This window comes from Ranitomeya variabilis, chromosome 2 (genome assembly GCF_051348905.1).
Source record: "Ranitomeya variabilis isolate aRanVar5 chromosome 2, aRanVar5.hap1, whole genome shotgun sequence".
NCBI lineage: Eukaryota > Metazoa > Chordata > Amphibia > Anura > Dendrobatidae > Ranitomeya > Ranitomeya variabilis.
The window spans coordinates 93,520,386-93,539,784 of record NC_135233.1 but is presented as its reverse complement, the minus strand read 5'-3'; the positions used below and the strand labels follow the sequence as shown (position 1 = coordinate 93,539,784).

Below are 19,399 nucleotides of genomic sequence, written 5' to 3'. Positions count from 1 at the left end.
CCTGTCAGCAGGATTGTGCTCAGTAACCTACAGACAGTGTCAGGTCGGCGCCATTATACTGATTACAATGATACCTGGGTTGATGAAATCCATCTTGTGGTTGTTTAATCCTTATTTTCAGGTTTCAGTTAATGATATGCTTGTGCTCCGATGTTCTGATTAGCTCTTCATAATGCAGACTCCTGACAGGTCACTGATCCCTCACTGACCTGCCCCTAGTTAACATAATGAATATTATATATGGCTTGGAAAAAAAAAAACTCCTGCAGGCAGGTGTCAGTCGTGGCACCTGCGCTGCAGCCTTATCGCATATCTATTATACATATAATTATTTTGTTTGATCTTATCCGGATATTCACAACTTTTTGAAAATGGCGCCTGTTGTGCCTGCGCAGTAGCGGCGCCATCTTGCTAGAGAAATAATTTAAAAAAAATTTCACCCTCCAAGCTAGCGCAGTAGCAGTTATCGGCGATAGCTGCTACTGCAATTTTTTTTTTCTCTAGTAAGATGGCACCACTGGAGACTGAGCAGTAGCAGCTATCAGATCACCGATAGCTGCTACTGCGCAGGTGCGATGGGCGCCATTTTCAAGGGTTTTTTTTTTTGTTTTTTTTTTTATGAATATCCGGATAAGATCAAACAAAATAATTATATGCACAATAGATATGCAATGAGGCTGCAGCGCAGGTGCCACCGCCTACCAGCAGAAGGGATGTTTTTATTTTCCCAAGCAATATATAATATTATGTAAAATAGGGGGCAGGTCAGTGAGGATCAGTGACCTGTCAGAAGCCATACTGATGAATACATAACTAGAGCAACACATGAAGACCCAAACTCAATTATTCAACACAGCATTTGGTTCACCGTATACTTAGGTTTTCTCTATTGTTGCATAACTAACATCTATCCATTTAAAGGGGTTTTCCCACAAAATACCTTTTAAACTACCGGTAATAGTTCTTGGAATAATATGTTCCATAATTGGATGGGTTGAATAAAAATGTCCCTGTGCTGAGATAATCTTATAAATGTGCCCCTGCTGTGTACTGTGTAATGGCCGTGTCTGACCGTACAGGGACATGGTCTGATCATACCACAGCTCCTGGGCAAGGGGGGAGAATTAGTGATTATACAGGAGACATAGCAGTGTCTAGCAGCTGCTGCTTTATGTGACGTAAAACACTTCCCTGCCTGTTTTAACACAGGAGTGAGTTTTTCTTCCCCATCTCGAGTCCCCTGAGCTCATTATAAATAACGTCAGTGATGTAGAAGCTCCAGCTCCCGCTGAGCTCATATGCCACCGACTTCTTTTATGATGATCTCAGGAAGCCTGAGACGCATCACATCATAAGGGGGCTTGTCCCGACCACTTTATCGCATTCATTCATCTCTGGCTGGCATACGCAGTAATGAGATAAGTACCTCGGTTTATATCTCTCTCCTGATGAACCTCGGCAGAGGGGAAACGCGTCGAGTAAGAGTAACTGATCTCAACCTGGTACAGGAACTAATGAGTTATGTGTTCTGGGAGTCAATATTTGACTCGATTGAAGTTATCTAATACATGGCCAATTGGCTATCTACATTATGAGTTGCCATTCGATTCATGATATATATGACTGCTTTTAAGGTGGTGGTTTTTTGTTTTTTTTTGGTTGGTTTATAATTTTCTGGCCGACGTTTGTGCAATTGTTCTCTTGTGGCCTCAATTGCTGATCTGTTTATATCGCAGCCATTTATATATGTATAATCTAGGATAGAAAACATGTGGCATTATATCTTGCATGGTCCTACATACATATACTATACATATTAATGGAAGCCACATCTCTATAGCTTCCCTACATAGAGGAATAGCTATATGTGCAGTGTATTTTCTCTGTTGCACTATCTAGGCCTAGATCTGTGAGGGCATAGAGAAGAAAAATTGAAAACGTTATCTATCATATTTAGTCTAAATCACAGACATATCTAATTTACAGAGATATACTAGTAATATCCATACAATTGAGGACATTTCAAATCATTATCTCTATTGGCAGACCATAATATTTGTCTAACTAACGGAGCCAAGGAGAAATCTTTTCAGTACTTATATAATATTGCACATATACACCTTTCTTTCTCACCTGCCTATTCATTATCTTCCTCACCCCCTGCCACTACAGGGCCTAATAGGGTGAGCAGGGCGAGCCATCGAGGAGCGGGGGCGCCACTGCGCAGGTCTAGGGTGCCAACCTCCGCAAGTAGGCAGGTTGAGACAGGCCAGTTTAGGGGTAGGCACCCCCCGGTTGTTTTTCTTTCTGTGGTGTTGGTGTTTTGATAATTTATTTATATATTAAGGTGTTTTATTGAGATTAAATAAAGATAAGTATTTTTTAATAATAGGGGAGGATTTCTGTGAGACGGAAGCCTGAGACGCAGCAGAAACACTCGCTCCTGTGATGGAACAGGCAGGGAAATGTGTTACTCAACAGCAAAATTCTACTTTGTTTCCTCCCCTATCCAGATGGAGTTGCTGGAAGATGTTCCTGCAAGGTGAGACTCAGCCATTATACAGTACATAGCAATGGCACATTTATAATATATCGGAAAAAAAAAAACCTTTAGTGGAAATTGCTACTATGTGCACTGACTTGTCAGTGAGCTTGCACCACAGGCTGAACATAAAGGGCTGCAGTGTAAAGCAGAGAGGAGAAACCCTACCAATGCCAAAATCAGATAAATATTTCACACAATCTTTAACTCCCAAAACACAAGGCATCCAAGGTGCAAAGACCAGAAAAAGAACATCTTTAGCAAAACGGGAAACTGAAGTGTTCTAAGTAAGAGTTAAAAAAAAAAAAAATATTTACAAAAAAAAAAAAAAGGGTAGACAACTAGTCCATCTAAAAAAAAAAATAAAAAAATGATAATTTAATATTTTACGTAATGAAAAGGGAAAAATGAGAGCGTGGTAGTCAAACTGCAGCTTTCATGCCGAGGCCAGGCCATTTTCCAACAATTAGTAATCACACTGAATGCTACCACCTCCGCAGCGTGCAGCTATTCTATCCTATCAAAGAAAACAAGGTAACTGCAGGCTACATGTTCCTTTACGAATGCATCCTGAGCAGGACATTCAGCGCTGACAGCAATTTTATTTACTTACTTACTTGGGGAACCAATTAAGACCAAGGTGTTCTGTTTTAGAGTACAGTATTCTCTCCAGCATGTCGTACAATGGTCTCCAGGGTAACTGCAGGTCTTCTGGTGAAAGGAGCTCTTTCTTCCTGCAATCGGTCAAAAAAAATACCATATTGTGTCAGGCTGATAATCCACAAAGCATTGTTAGGTCCTTATTAGTGATGAGCGTGCGTGCTGGGATAAGCGGTTATCTGAGCATGCTGGTGTCCTAATAGAGTATTTTCGGGGTGGTTCAAAAATATGCTCGAGTCGCTGCGGCTGTTCGAAATCCGCAACACATGCAGGGAGTGCCGAACAAAAAGGCAATTCGTGCGTGCGTTTAGGCTGTCCAACAGCCATGCCGACTCCAGTATGTTTTTCTAGCACCCCGAAAATACTCGATTAGGATGAACATGCTCAGATAACATCTTAACTTGGCAGGCTCACTCATCATTAGTCCTTACACACGCCATCAATATAGAGTGTGCGAGAGAACAAGACTGACAGAATGAAAGGAATCCTAAAGCAGAAGCCCAAGAGCCTACAGTAATAACATCACAAAAAAAAAAAAAAAACTATTTATGCAGTTTCCTTAGATGATAATATGGATCCAACACTCTTAGTATTAATGTCATAGGTCTACTCACTCCAGTTTCATAGCACATAAGTCATGGATTGAAGGGAATATGTCACCACATACCACAAAGCAAACTACTATTAAACACATCTTAGACCTGAAGATTCTGCATGTACTTTGCAAATGCAAGTGAGAATGGCTGTATACTTCTTTATGAAAGTGTAACTCCATTATCACCTACCTTGGCTGATTGTAGGCTCCTTAGTGTGTCGCTCCTGCTGAGATCTCACACTGCTCAGTACAAGCAGAAGCTGGATCACCAAAGACTCAATACAGTAGGACTTGTGAGATCTCCAGTTCGATCTCCAGCTGGTTTCATAATATTCTCATCCTAATATGAAGATTATAGAGCCATTCATGGAGTTTCAAAGCGAGTACACCAGCCTCATCAGGTCTAAGATCTATTTTAAACAGCTTGTTCTGTCAAATATATTGCCAGATTCCTTTACGTATTGAACAGAAATTTAGAGTTTAAGACATTAGGATGAGCAAAGATGAAAAGATTTGCGCCACATGGAAGAAAATCAGGTTTTAGTCTCACGAGAGACATATTTGGTCTTTAAGTGTAATATTTTATTCTTTTACATTGGGCCTTCTAAATACATCTATAGCTTCTTACATATTATTTACATGTCCAGGTTATGCATTTTTTAGTATAACAACATAAATAATAAAAATCCAGAATTGAGCCTTAACTTACTTCAAAAGGCTAATTAACAAGCGTGCGAAACCTTGCATCATGCTGATCTCCAGTTTGGGAACAGTCACCAGTTCATACAATAGCTTCACGAAGAGAACATGATCTTCTTTGCTAAATTTTCTGCCGTAGAGCCGTATATACCTGAAAAGAGCAGAAAACGTTTAGATTTATGATCACAGAAATAAAGTTATACAACTCTGATAAATATTAGGGACCATTGAGAGTTACAGCATACTTGCTAACTTTTGGAAATGGGTTTCAGGGAAATTTAGACTGCGGCTTCTGAAGCTACATTTCTAGATATTACAAACTGAAACAGGGGAAGCAGAATATCCTAATCAGTATAATAATCTTTAGTTTATTGTTCCGATTGTATTAACACTGGATAAAAGGTTGGAGTGTGGAACAGAGGATCCCACTCTCCCAGGGAGCAACTGCATGAATCAGGTACAGGTAAGAGAAATCCAATCACATAGTAAGTACACCTGTATATCCCTAACTATCCATACTAATGCCAAAATGTGGCAGCTATACTGTGGAATAATCCTACAGAGCACAGCAGAGAATAGGCACATGAAATTGGTACCCCCAAATAAAGGGTAAACAGCCAAACAATGGAAAGTGCAATTACAAAAAAATCCCAAAAAAGAGTAACTAATCTACCAAGGAAGGTTGGATTGGCCTGGAGGGAGTGAAGTACAGACCCCAAAGCGCGTTTCACGTCACCTTTGCAAATATAAAAAAACTAAACTTTTTGAATAAGCTTCCTAATAATTTTACTGTGAAATGGTTTAAAATAACATAAAAAAAAGTTACTTATTTAAATCCGATAAAATTTGCTATTTGCCCACTTTGGTGCCAGCTCTGCTGCCGAGAACGCATTTGGGCCAGGCTGGAGTGATCTGATTTTGATTTGGGGCATCACTAATTATGGAACGATGGTGTGAGATCAGTGGCTTAAAGTCATTTAACCCCTGAAAAACAACAGTTACTTATTCAAATAATCAAAATTGACTGACTGCCCACTTTGATGCTAGTTCTACTGCCCAGAACCCATTTAGACCAGGCTACAGTGACCTGAATTTGCTGTGGGGCACCATGATCTATGTATCTGCAGTGTGAGATCAGTGGCCCAAGGTCATTTAACCCTTTCAATAACACCAGTTTTAGCATTTTTTGTAGCTTTCAGGTCTTCACTCGCTTGGCAGCGCTGTTGCGGTTTCAGCAGTCGCCACCCTGTGTAGAGAGAAATAATGCCTACTCAAAATAATCAAAAGGAATATGTACTCCTTGAGAAAGCCAACAGGTGAAACGTACGTTGGAGTCACTGGGTACTTGCAATTGGCAACTAAGCCTTCCCATATTTTTCTTCCTTCATGGTCTTTGATATATGATGTTTATGGTCTGTCCAAGTCACACCTCTTGTGAATCATTATGCTATACTTATATGCCTTTATGCACTTTATTATTGGCTTGACCACAAGGCTTCTTTGTGGAAGTGAAAAACGTTGTGCTGTCTTTTCTACCCAAACGTTTTGCAGAGTTTTTCCTGCATAGGACTTTAACCCATGTGTTTTTAACATTTCGTATGTGTTTATTAATTTTATTCAATGACAAAATATGACATTTTTATACGTATAAACTACAGTTCAAAAGTTTAGGGTCACAGACAATTTTGTGTTTTCCGTGAAAGCTTATACTTTAATTAATCAAATGAGTTGCCAAATGAATTGAAAATCTAGCCCAGACATTGACAAGGTTCGAAAAAAAAGATTTTTATTTGAAATAATAATTTTCTCCTTCAAACTTTGCTTTCGCCAAAGAATGCTCTCTTTGCAGCAATTACGGCATTGCAGACCTTTGGCATTCTAGAGGTTCATTTGCTGAGGTTATCTGGAGAAATTTCCACCCATGCTTCCCAGAAGCCCCTCTCACAAGTTGGTTTGGCTTGATGGGCACTTTTTGCGTACCATACGGTCAAGCTGCTCCCACAACAGCTCAATGGGGTTGAGATCTGGTGACTTCGCTGGCCACTCCATTACAGATAGAACACCAGCTGCCGGATCCTTCCCTAAATAGTTCCTGCATAATTTGGAGGTGTGCTTTGGGTCATTGTCCTGTTGTAGGATGAAATTGGCTCCAAATCAAGCTCTGTCCACCGGGTATGGCATGGCGTTGCAAAATGGAGTGATAGCCTTCCTTACTCAATATCCCTTTTACAAATCTTTACCAGCACCAAAGCAACCCCAGACCATCACATTACCTCCACCATGCTTGACAGATGGCGTCAGGCACTCTTCCAGCAATTTTTCAGTTCTGCGTCTCACAAATATTCTTCTGTGTGATCCAAACACCACAAACTTGGGTTTGTCTGTCCATAACACTTTTTTCCAATCAGTTGAGGACCTGTGAGGTGTCTATTTCTCAAACCACAGACTCTAATGTACTTGTCTTGTTGCTCAGTTGTGCAGCGAGGCCTCCCACTTCGCTTTCTACTCTGGTTAAAGCCTGCTTGTGCTCTCCTCTAAAGGGAGTAGTACACACCGTTGTAGGAAATCTTCAGTTTCTTGGCAATTTCTAGCATGAAATAGTCCATTCTTGTTCTTAGAAATGAAGGCTGTCGAGTTTCACATGAAAGTTCTCTTTTTTCTGGCCATTTGGAGAGTTTAATGGAACCAACAAATGTAATGCTCCAGATTCTCAACTACCGTAGCTCAAAGGAATGTCAGGTTTATAGGTTTTCTAAGCAGCCAAACTATTTTCATACTTGCACAAGGGTTTTCAAGGGTATTCTAACCATCCATTAGCCTTCTTACACAGTTAGCAAGCACAAAGTACCATAAGAACACTGGAGTAATGGTTGTTGGAAATGGGCCTCTATACACCTATGAAGATACTGCATTACAAACAAGACGTTTGCAGCTAGAATAGTCATTTACCACATTAACAATGTATAAAGCGTATTCCTGAATCATTTAATGTTAGCTTTGGAAAAAAAACTGCTTTTCTTTAAAAAAATAAGGACATTTCTAAGTGACCCTAAACTTTTGAACGGTAGTGTATCGGTGTTTATTCACTTCTTTTGAATAGGTATCAACGGTTGAACCAGTGAATATTCACTTTAAAATTTGAGTTCATATTTGTGATTTATTTTATTTTGACATTGTGTTACTGTGTATAGAGAGCGGCAGCTGTAACTGTGCCCCCGATACTGACTGACAGCTGGAACTAATACAGAGTGACAGATAGCTATCCATGAAGGAAGACAGAGTGAAAAAACAATGAATGAATGAATGAATGCCTATATTCTATACAGATTTGAGTGTATATATAATAAATAAACTTATATTAAAGTGAAGCAGAACATTCCATTTCTTTGACATTTGTATCACTAAAACACAATGAAACAAAAAAAGACTGAACGGAGACAATCATTGAAGGAAAAATCAGCCAATTTTCCCAACAAGAAGCAGACTCACAAGGTCGTGCCATTAATATTTAGAAATTGTTTTGAAAGCATTAACGGCATCACAGCAAATACCATGTGCGATAATAACAGTGTTTATACCAAGAAAGTGAGGAGAAAGCCTCCTACGCAAGATTTATCAGCAATGTTTGTTAGTAAGAACCTTCCACCAAGACGAGACAGGACATTTCTCCTGTGTATTTGTATATAACACGCAGACACATACAGAACTTCTATATATGTCAGCTTCGTGTAGCTAGAGAAAGAACTGTAGTGACAGCATTGATGGCCACGTTACGTCACATAAGTTTATCAAACAAATATACTAAGTAGAACAACGGGTGAAGAGTCATTGTCTAGCACAACACCTAACAAGATAAGACAACCCTACCCCTTATATTTCACACTTCAGAGACAGATCATATTCTCAGTCGACACATAGAAATGTGGGTTAAAATTCAGTATTCGCTGGATTGTTGGCCAATCCGCACAACACCATATATGCAGGATCAAGGACAAGTTTCTACATTGCTCAGAGATTCTAAGATCTTTGCTTGTAGTCATTAAAAGTGAATGTTCAGCAACTTCCAGTATATGGAAATAACTGCAAGCAGAAATTGTAAAAACCTTAAGGAACTGATACAGAAAGAAAAGTCTTAAAATGTTGTCAAGGATAATAGCCGGGGAGGGAGTCGCACAGATCCCGCCACTTATAAATTTGTCAGGGCAACACAACCCTGCTGCCTACAATCTTCAGGACAGTTATGCAAGTGAGTGATTGCGCCACACACAAAAAAAAAAAAAAAAAGAAAGAACCACCACTAGCTGCCACCACCAATCGTTTGCATGTAGATTGGACACCTGTTACAGTTAGTATATGGCTTCAAGGATGCGGTTTACAAGGCAAGAGGAACAGAGCCATTGGCTCGGCACTTAAAGGGAACCTATCACCCCGTTTTTTAAAGATTAGATAAAAATAGTGTGAAATAGGGGCAGAGCTGGGCTTTACATTAGTGCCTTTTTGGTGCCTTTACACCCCCGTTAGGCTGCCAAAATACCTTTGTGAAGTGGCCGTTTTGTCCTGTCACTCAAGTTGGTCAGGTCGGATGGGCGTGGTCACAGCGCTGTTTCTCCCCCAGATCAGGCTCATCATTACGTTGGTGGCGTAGTGGTGTGCGCATGTCCAAAGAGAAGATCCACTGCCCAGGAGATTCAAAACAGCGCGGTCTTCGCGGAATCCCGCGGCCATTTTCCTGAAGCCCCGGGCAGCAGAGCGCTCCATCTGCGCACGCGCGGCCACAGGAAAGATGGCCGCGCCCACCGGTAAACGGCGAATAGCGAAGACCGCGCTGTTTTGAATCTCCTGGGCAGTGGATCTTCTCTTTGGACATGCGCACACCACTACGCCACCAACGTAATGATGAGCCTGATCTGGGGGAGAAACAGCGCTGTGACCACGCCCATCCGACCTGACCAACTTGAGTGACAGGACAAAACGGCCACTTCACAAAGGTATTTCGGCAGCCTAACGGGGGTGTAAAGGCACCAAAAAGGCACTAATGTAAAGCCCAGCTCTGCCCCTATTTCACACTATTTTTATCTAATCTTTAAAAAACGGGGTGATAGGTTCCCTTTAAGAGTGAGGTATTCCTTAGGAAAATTAACAGAACCCACAGCTAGATGTACCTTCACCTTTCAGGACCAACAAATGACCCAAACACTGCCTATTAGATCAAGGTTATGCCCACATACCTCCCCTAGAAGAGGCAGCAGATTTAAAGACCTAGCACATACCACAGAGTTAAGATCCTCAACTTACAGGATATCTTTAGAGGTCCCAGGCGGTAGATATTGTCATCAGGTTATCATTGCGATTTTATCTCAACATAGAGATGAAAAATGACCTGCACAGAATCATCCAACGTTATTAAGTTGTAAGGGTTCTGCCAGACTTACGGTGATGTGAGTGAATGCATTTTGCTGTTAGTCCTTTCACCACGACACCGAAAATATATCCCCCATAAATATCAGATTAATGAAAGCGCCAATATCCGCTGGCTCCGACTGGGCTGTGAAAGATTCTTTGATCAGAGGAAGCCTTTTTGTTTGGAAGTATACTTTCCCACCTCGGTATCTTCAACACAGCAATCTCCCTGCTGTAATTACCAGGTTTACAGCAGGGGGCTCCTACATCAATTGAGGTTGAAGCATCAGCGCACTCTTACTTCCCCTGTTTAAATTAGATTTTCTCGTCCTCTGTAATAAATTAGTCCCATATGTTCAATGTGAGGGTGATATGCCCTTTCCCTGGAGAGGTCTTATGGATTCAACATTTTTCTCTGACATGCACTTTTATTTTATAAAGTGCCCTTTTTCTCAGCCAACAAATCTGGGTTCACAGCAGTAATTAAACATTTTTCTGAAAAAAATGATCTGATCATCTTTGGAAAATATTGTAAAATAAGGATGTCACATTTTTTTCTTTTAGAAAACCTGTTAAATAGTTGTTCCCTCTTTATAGATATTTATATTGTTGGATAGTGCTTGTAAAAGTGAGAACTTTTTCAATTACTTATAAAAATTTGCAGCAGTTCTTTAGTTATTAATATTTCTCATTTGTTAACAGCTCATTGCCTAGGAGACCAACCACTGCTGCTGTCTAGCTAGCAAGAGAAAGTAGCCAGGATCAGCAGGTAAGTGCTCAGCTTCAAAACTGAGCATGTTATATAAAAGGAAAAAAAAAAAAAGCTTGTATGTAAGCACCACAGTCAAGCATTGTGGTTAGTTTCCAGGGCAACGATCTGTAAACAAAAATGATAATCTCTCAAAAACAGCATTTGGTGACCCCGCTGTAACTTTATGTGCTCTGTCCCTTTGTGCCTAAGCTATGGCATCCAAATTTCAATAATACAACTCACAGGTGATGGATGGAGAGTGACATACCATCTCTGGCTTGTCAAGGTAAGGAGGCTTATTTGCCGTACAATGCTCCTCTGCGAATTTAAATATGGTATGTCACTCTCCATAAGGAGAAACGTTACCCCTTAGACCCCAGTCCAGAGCCTCTCACCTAGCCAAATCCGTTCTCATGCTTCGCACTGACGAGGGCCAACAGCCCGAAACACCGTGTCTGCGAATTGAGATACTGATTTGGCTTTTATCCTAAGTCATATTGCACGACTCGTTAAAGGGTTGATTGTGACTTGTAGGATCGCTACTTCCAACAGGTGGCGCTATAGAGTTAAGTCCTCTTTTTCCCAGAAGAGGCAAATTGCATAGGTGATGGATGAATATTTAGGAGGGTAAAAAAAAAAAAAATACTCAAACTCACTTCCCATAACAGTGATATCCTATCACAGGACCACACAGGTATCCGTGAACTCTTTAGTAGGAGGCAGTGAAACAAAGTAAAACCAATCATGGCCAAAAATTGTCAGCACCCTTGAAATTGTTATTTATTCCACAGGGTGTGCAACCAAATATTAGCTTGAGGGCGACAATAATTTAGTCCGGCCCATTTTGGGGATCCTGATTGGATATCATTTCAATTTGCCTTTTATTCTTTATTTTTTTTCCTCTTGTTCCAACACATGAAAAGGGAATAAACAAGTGTATAAAAAAAATGTGCAATTTCAATAATTTTCTGGGAAAAATACTTAATTTTCAAAAACAATTTCAAGGGTGCCAACCCTTTCTGAAATGGCTATGTATATAACACACACACTATGGTGGTGGACAAAAGTTTTGACACTGTCACAAATTTTGGTTTACCCACAGTTTTCCGCTTTTTAAAAAAAAATTTTTTAGATCTTTTAGTCAGGTGTTTAATCGTTATTGAAGTACAATTATAAGCATTTCATATGTTTTTTAACTCTTATTGATAAATACATCAAGTTTATGCAAAGACTGAAAATTGTTGACCCTTATTTTTCAAGACTTTTGCAATTGTGAGTGAGCCCACACATGAATGGTCTCAGGAAGATTCACTGTAGGCATTACTCATGGTAGAACGGACCATTTCTTCTCCGCACAATCATTCTTCCGAGTGTCTGGAGGGGCTTCATCAGAAAAAACAACTGACTGTTTGGGACATCTGGAAGAATAATTATCCGGAGACGGAAAGATGAGCGCTACCATGAGTTTCACGTAATGCCAACAGTAAGGCCACGGGAACACAGTGTTTGGTGAGTTTTCTAACTCCCTAATGTAAGCGAAAACCAGGAGTGGGTAAAAAAAAATAAAAAAAAAATGCAGAATTGGTGCACTGGCTTCTACTATACTTTTATGATAACCAAGTGGCTCGGTGAACAAAACATTGAAATTTTGGGTCCATGGCCAGAAACTCCCCAGATATCAACTCCATTGACTACCTGTGGTTAATCCTCAAAAAGCGGGTGGACAAAAAAAAATATAAAATAAATAAAACCTCAAATTGTGATACAATACACTCCAAGCACTGATTAGACAAAAATATATACTGTTGTTATCAGCGAAGATTTCACCTAGAAGTGGATATCCAGCATGTCAGGGAAAATTGCCTGACAAAGAATCAACAAGCATCAAATTCAAAAATGTCTATTTATGTGGAGAAATGATCAAAAACCTGTAGATTTGTTAAAATCCACTCTACTTGGCTACTGCATTATGATACGGATTTTCCAAGAGGCAAAATATGCAGCAAATATGCAATATGTGAATGTTTTATTCTGCCTTTTTGCTGCAAAAAAAAAAAAAATCTGGCTGTGAATTCCCAAGAAAACATGAAACATTTAAAACTGAGCATTTTGTGGTGGAATTTTTCCCAGGGTTTGCGGTTTTCTACTGAAATGCAGAAAACACTGCAGTATTTTTCTTCCCATGCGTATTCATAAGCTTCTCTACTGGAAAAAAAAAGGTGAAAGTGAATAGGAAGCCACGCAGGAGCAGCACTATCCCGCCAATGGAAGCTCAGCTGTGCTGGAAAGGAGTAGCACTATTCTCCCAATAGAAGCTCTGCTGTACCTGTAAGGAGTAGGACTATCCTGCCAATGGAAGCTCAGCTGTATCTGAAAGCAGTAGCACTATTCTCCCAATGGAAGCTCAGCTGTGCTGGCAAGGAGTAGCACTATCCTGCCAACGGAAGCTCAGCTGTGCCTGCAAGGAGTAGCGCTATCCTGCCAACGGAAGCTCAGCTGTGCTGGAAAGGAGTAGCACTATTCTCCCAATGAAAGCTCAGCTGTACCTGTAAGGAGTAGGACTATCCTGCCAATGGAAATACAGCTGTGACTGTAAAGAGTATAACTATCCTGCCAATGGAAGCTCAGCTGTGCCGGCAAGGAGTAGTACTATACTGCCAATGGAAGCTCATCTGTGCCTGCAAGGCACATCTCTTCTATAACAATGTAGTGCACAATTGTGGAACATCTTTCCTTAGAAATCTGCATTGTGCGGCCATGTTAAATCATAGAAGGCAATGCCTAATATTTATGCTAGATGTTGTCAAGGGTTTATGGTGGACTTGTTTTCTCTCTCACTCTGCTGGAACGGCCAGGATTGGAGACAACTCCGATCAAAGCCGTTCAACTCCTTAGATGGCGCAGTCAAAAGTGATTGCGACAACTAAACAATTAGGTAAAGGAAGGAAACTCCAATCTATCATCGCACTGGTGACACAATGACTTCTTTGTCGTGCTGATGGGGTAACAAAATATGGCATTACAAATTGATTATGTTAAGGAATAGTTTATAGTCTGTAAAACATATGATATAGAACAGACCTGGGCAAAGAGCGGCCCACGGGCCACATCCGGCCCTCTGGCTGTCTCAGTCTGGCCGGCGGACCGGGACAGCCGTGGGGCCGAAAATCTGAGGTCTGCGGGCCGCACCGTGCCCGCCCGCTCGCTGTATCCCGCAGTCAGCAATGGTGGAGGAGGGGGCTCCGGCCACTTCCTCCACCAATCAGCGTGTGAAACAGCTGACGTGATGACGTCATGTCATCACTTCAGCTGTGTACCGCTGGAGAGTCAGTGCATCGGAGACAGCAACAGAAGCAGGGCGCCTGGGAACGGTACCGAGGTGAGTATGTGGTGTTTTTTTTTCATAGGGGTGAACATGGGGATTCTATGGGGGTGACATGCAGCACATGGGGAGGCTATGGGGAGGCTGTGTGGGGCTCATGCCATATATAAGGGGCTGTGTGTGGAGGGGGGTGTCAGCATACTTAATTAGGCTCAATATTAAGTGATAACTTAATATTAATTGTAATATTGAGTAGAATTCGTTTCAAGCTATTAATTCGGCCCTCCACAACAGTCATGGTCTTTTGTGGCCCCATGGGAAAATTAATTGCCCACCCTGGCATAGAATATTATTGACCGGAACAATAAAGATAGTGCCATACTTTAGGCAGTAGTAAGAAAACCCAAAAAGTCAATGGTGCAAATATTGTTACCAATTGAGACCTAAAAAAAAAAAAAAAAAAAGTATTAAGAAAAATGTAAAAATGTTCCCAACTATGCTGCCATTTAAAAATACAACTTAAGCCTGCAAGAAACAAGTCCTCTCACAGCTATGACCGGAATAAAATAAAAAAAATAAAAAAAGTACCTTTGTCAGAAAACAAGCTATATAAAAACAAAATCACTTTTGTCCTCAGAGCTCAAAATAGCTGCGTCCTCAACGGGTTAAGAAGACACAATGGATTACTGCAGGCCGGAAGTGTCAATGTTAGGAAAGCCCTGCAAGTAGGATAAGAAGCAAGTCACATCTTCCCTCCCTGATGTCAGCACTAAACTAAAACTCCTACCATTCCACGTCATTAAACGCATTCACTTTAGGCTATTAATCAGGTGACGTCTGACATCAGTGCGGTGAGTACACCAGGTCACTGGTAAGCACAATGACAGTGGGTGGGTATCACTTCCAAACTGCTGACCGTCAAGAAACACAAGAACGAAGAGGAGCCACAACTTGCAGAAATAACCGTATGGCCGACATATAGTAGCTGCCCAACTCCAATATTTGTGAATGTTTTCCATTAAAGGCAAAGTACTGCAGATTTTGCAAAGTATATTTCTGACAAGGGCATGACTTATCAGGTGGTACCCACTCTTATCCCATCCCTTATCCACATCTTCAACCTATCACTAACTTCTGGCACCTTCCCTTCTGCTTTCAAACATGCCACAATCACGCCTATCCTTAAAAAGCCAACCCTCGATCCAACAGCTATGTCCAGCTATCGCCCAACATCGCTGCTCCCATTCGCTTCCAAACTCCTGGAGCAGCACGTCCACGCTGAACTTTCCTCCCACCTCTCATCTAACTTGCTCTTTGACAATCTACAATCTGGTTTCCACCCACATCACTCAACTGAGACAGCCGCCCTGACCAAAATCACTAACGACCTACTTACAGCCAAAGCTAACGGACAATACTCTGTACTCCTCCTTCTAGATCTGTCCTCTGCTTTTGACACAGTTGACCATTGCCTCCTACTACAGATCCTCTCCTGCTTTGGCATCAAAGACCTCGCCCTATCCTGCATCTCCTCATACATTTCCAACCAGACATTCAGAGTCTCCCACACTACCTCCTCATCCCACCCTCTCTCTGTTGGAGTCCCCCAAGGCTATATTCTACAACGCCTACTCTTCTCAATCTATACACTCGGCCTGGGACAACTCAAAGTTCCATGGTTCCAGTACTTTATGCTGATGACACTCAGATCTACCTCTCTGGCCCAGACGTCACCTCTTTGCTGTCCAGAGTGTCTATCAGCCATATCCTCCTTCTCCTCTCGCTTACTCAAACTCAATGTGGACAAATCTGAACTCATCATCTTTCCTCCATCTCATAGATCATCCTTACCTGACCTATCACTCTTTCCCTGGAAAGTCCGCTGCCTCGGAAGTAACCCTCGACTGGAAGTCCGCTGCCTCGGAAGTCCGCTGGAAGTCCACTGCCTCGGAGTAACCCTCGACTCTGCCCTGTCCTTCAAACCGCACATCCAAGCTCTTTCTACCTCCTGTCGCCTCCAGCTCAAAAATATCTCCAGAATCTGTCCTTTCCTCAACCGTCAATCTACTAAATTTCTTGTGCATGCCCTCATCATCTCCCGCCTTGACTACTGCAACATCCTTGCACCTCTTCAGTCCATCCTTAACTCTGCTGCCCGACTAATTCATCTCTCTCCTCGCTACTCCTCTGCTTCCCCCCTCTGCAAATCTCTTCACTGGCTTCCATTCCCTCAGCGTATCCAGTTCAAATGACTAATACTGACCTACAAAGCCATCCATAACCTGTCTCCTCCATATATCTCTGAACTAATCTCCCGATATCTTCCCTCACGTAATCTCCAGTCCTCCCAAGACCTCCTTCTCTCCTCCACACTTATTCGCTCTTCACCCAACCGCCTCCAAGACTTCTCCCGAATATCCCCCATCCTCTGGAATTCTTTGCCCCAAGTCCGACTATCAAACACATTCAGATTCTTCAGACGGAACCTGAAAACCCAACTCTTCAGGAAAGCCTACAGTCTGCACTGACCCCACTGCCTCTTCACCACTACCGAAGCTACCGCCTCACCAACACCGGAGCTCCTGCAGCCCTCAACCTATTGTCTCCATCCCCACCATCCTGTAGAATGTAAGCCCGCAAGGGCAGGGTCCTCGCCCCTCTGTATCAGTCTGTAATTGTTAGTTTGCTTACTGTAAGCAATATCTGTAATTTGTATGTAACCCCCTTCTCATGTACAGCACCATGGAATCAATGGTGCTATATAAATAAATAATAATAGGGGTTGTCCTGTTTCTAGATGGTCTCTTGACAATATAACATTCCCATTATTGGGACCTCCATTCAATTAGTTGTAATAACACCATGTTTTATCCGTTTGGCTTGTGGGTCTGTTTTGACCATCTGCACATCATATATCTTGCTTGATCAAAAAAAAAACACTATGGAAAAAATCTGACATGTGAATAGCCTCAGATTAGATCAATCAGCAGTCAGTGAAAAAAAATAACACTGACAGCATCCAAATCCACAGCAGGCACACGGCAACTGCAAGTTTCCAGGCCGATTTCACAGTGCCATTTTTATGCTGCATGAAAAGCTAGCCTAAAGACCCCATACACATCACATAAAAAAGTCAGCAATCTGAGGTGTATGGGGTCCTTCTCCCAACAGATGATGTCTGGGGAAAGAAGGTTCAGGCAGATGGAGTTTCAAAGCCCAATCCTTTTGTTTTATAGGCTATGTAAAACCAAAAAAACACTTTCACACAAGGCAAATGTCAAAAATATATATATCTTTATATATAAAGCCGCTGACAGTATTACGTGTCACCCTTATTGTGCTTATACAGGGTCTTAACTACATTACTAATATATTTTACTCGAGTTTATTATTATTTATATAAACGCGTATTTGCACATGTAGGGCTTTTTTGTCCTGCAGTTATTTATTTATTAACTACATAATTTGTGCTAATTTTATGCTGCACTACTAAGTAGGATTTGGGGGAGGTAGTTGGTATCCCACCTTCTCTTGTACGTGTGGTATCTGCCGTGAATTTTTTATATACGGTAATAGTCTTCAAATAAAGATATTATATATATATATATATATATATATATATATATATATATATATATATATATATATATATATATATATTTTTTTTTTTTTTTTGACATTTGCCTTGTGTGAAGTCGTTTGTTTTTTTTGGTTTTGCATATGTATTACTTCATGGCCCCTTAGGGGATTTATTAGATGTTCCTTCTTTATAGGCTATGTGCCTACGATTTGGAGGTAGCACTCTGCAGTGTATGTTCGCTGTGTCCAAAACGCTGCCTTCTACTGAAAGCAGGTAAATCCACATGTACTCACTGAACTGTGCAGATTTACTGCATTCAATACATTCTATTGAATTAATTTCTCTTGTGGAAACTAGCGGCTCCACAAGAGAAATTGACATGCTGCAGCCTGAAAGACGAGCCGCACGTCCGGGTGATACACAGGCGCAGATGCATGAATAGCGGACATGATTTGTAGAAACACCATCCGTGGTGCTGTAACATCCGGCTGCTGCCGGTTTGACCCTGTATAAATAAGCAGCGTCAAACCCTCAGCAATTCCTGATCGTGGGCACGTACCATAGTCATCCAGTATCAGTGTACAGATCGGCAGCCGCAGACAGGGGCCAGGGATGAGACCACCATGGGATCCTTCAGTGTCAGAGTATCATGGTCTAAGTTCAGGCAGCGCTCACGGTAGAAAAGCGTGCGCTGTCAGTCAGGATCAGTCCTATGAATGCAAGTTAATAGGATGTAACAGTCCACTGAGTCTCTGGTGATGCACTGGAGCCCCGACAACCCAAGAAATCTCAACTCCCTTCACTCCCTATAGGAGAGCTGCACTCCGCCATCTCTGGCGGCCCCAAAGGGAATTAAGAGAAGCTGTCGAGCGTGCATACAGAACGTAGTGGCAGAAGGGAATAAGGGTCCTATTTTGGTGATAGGTGGAGTCCTTGTGCTCTGAAATCAAATATCTAGAAATGACTACCTGTCCTGTGCATAGGTGAGAACCTTTTCTGACAATTAGGTTAATACAAGATTTCCTGCAGCAACATTACAGACATTGTTTGGCATCTACGGCTATGTATACACACGCAGATCTGTTGCAGAGTATATTAGCGTTTGTAGAAATCATGCACATGCTGCACAATTAACACACCCAAAACAGATTTCAAAGGGCATTATCAAGCACACACTATGAGCAGACTGAAGACAACTGTATAACTTGGAAGATTGTTATCCATCATTTTAATGGACAGCACTCATCACCCATGTTATTCCAGGAGGCAATTTTCCTAGGGAAAAAAATAAAAACTCTGAATCGCACTCAGCCATTTAAGTCTATGGGTCCATGAACACACCACACTGTACTTGGATGATATTCACCATAGCAAAATTTCCAGAAAAACACCATCTTCAGGACATGCTGTGGGAATTACCAACACATGCCCTACACGGCCTCCTCCCTCCAAATAAAAAAAAAATAATAATATATACACACACACACACACACACACACATACTAACTGTACATACATACATACATACATACCGTACATACATACATACATATACACTGCTCAAAAAAATAAAGGGAACACTAAAATCCCACATCCTAGATATCACTGAATGAAATATTCCAGTTGTAAATCTTTATTCATTACATAGTGGAATGTGTTGAGAACAATAAAACCTAAAAATGATCAACGTAAATCACAACTAATATCCCATGGAGGTCTGGAGTTGGAATGATGCTCAAAATCAAAGTGGAAAATGAAGTTACCGGCTGATCCAATTTCAGTGGAAATGCCTCAAGAAAAGGAAATGATGCTCAGTAGTGTGTGTGGCCTCCACGTGCCTGTATGATCTC

At 41.4% G+C, this 19,399-nt stretch overlaps 1 protein-coding gene across 1 annotated transcript in view; it reads right to left on the bottom strand.

Moving 5' to 3' along the window:
• The window catches only part of PSME4 (proteasome activator subunit 4), a 222,369-nt gene that overhangs the window by 169,087 nt on the left and 33,883 nt on the right, over positions 1 to 19,399 (bottom strand). The window contains exons 2-3 of the mRNA XM_077282708.1: positions 4,507 to 4,647; positions 3,160 to 3,276 (exon numbers count right to left, since the gene is read on the bottom strand). Of these exons, the coding sequence (XP_077138823.1) occupies positions 3,160 to 3,276; positions 4,507 to 4,647 (258 nt within the window). The remainder of the gene's footprint in view (positions 1 to 3,159; positions 3,277 to 4,506; positions 4,648 to 19,399) is intronic.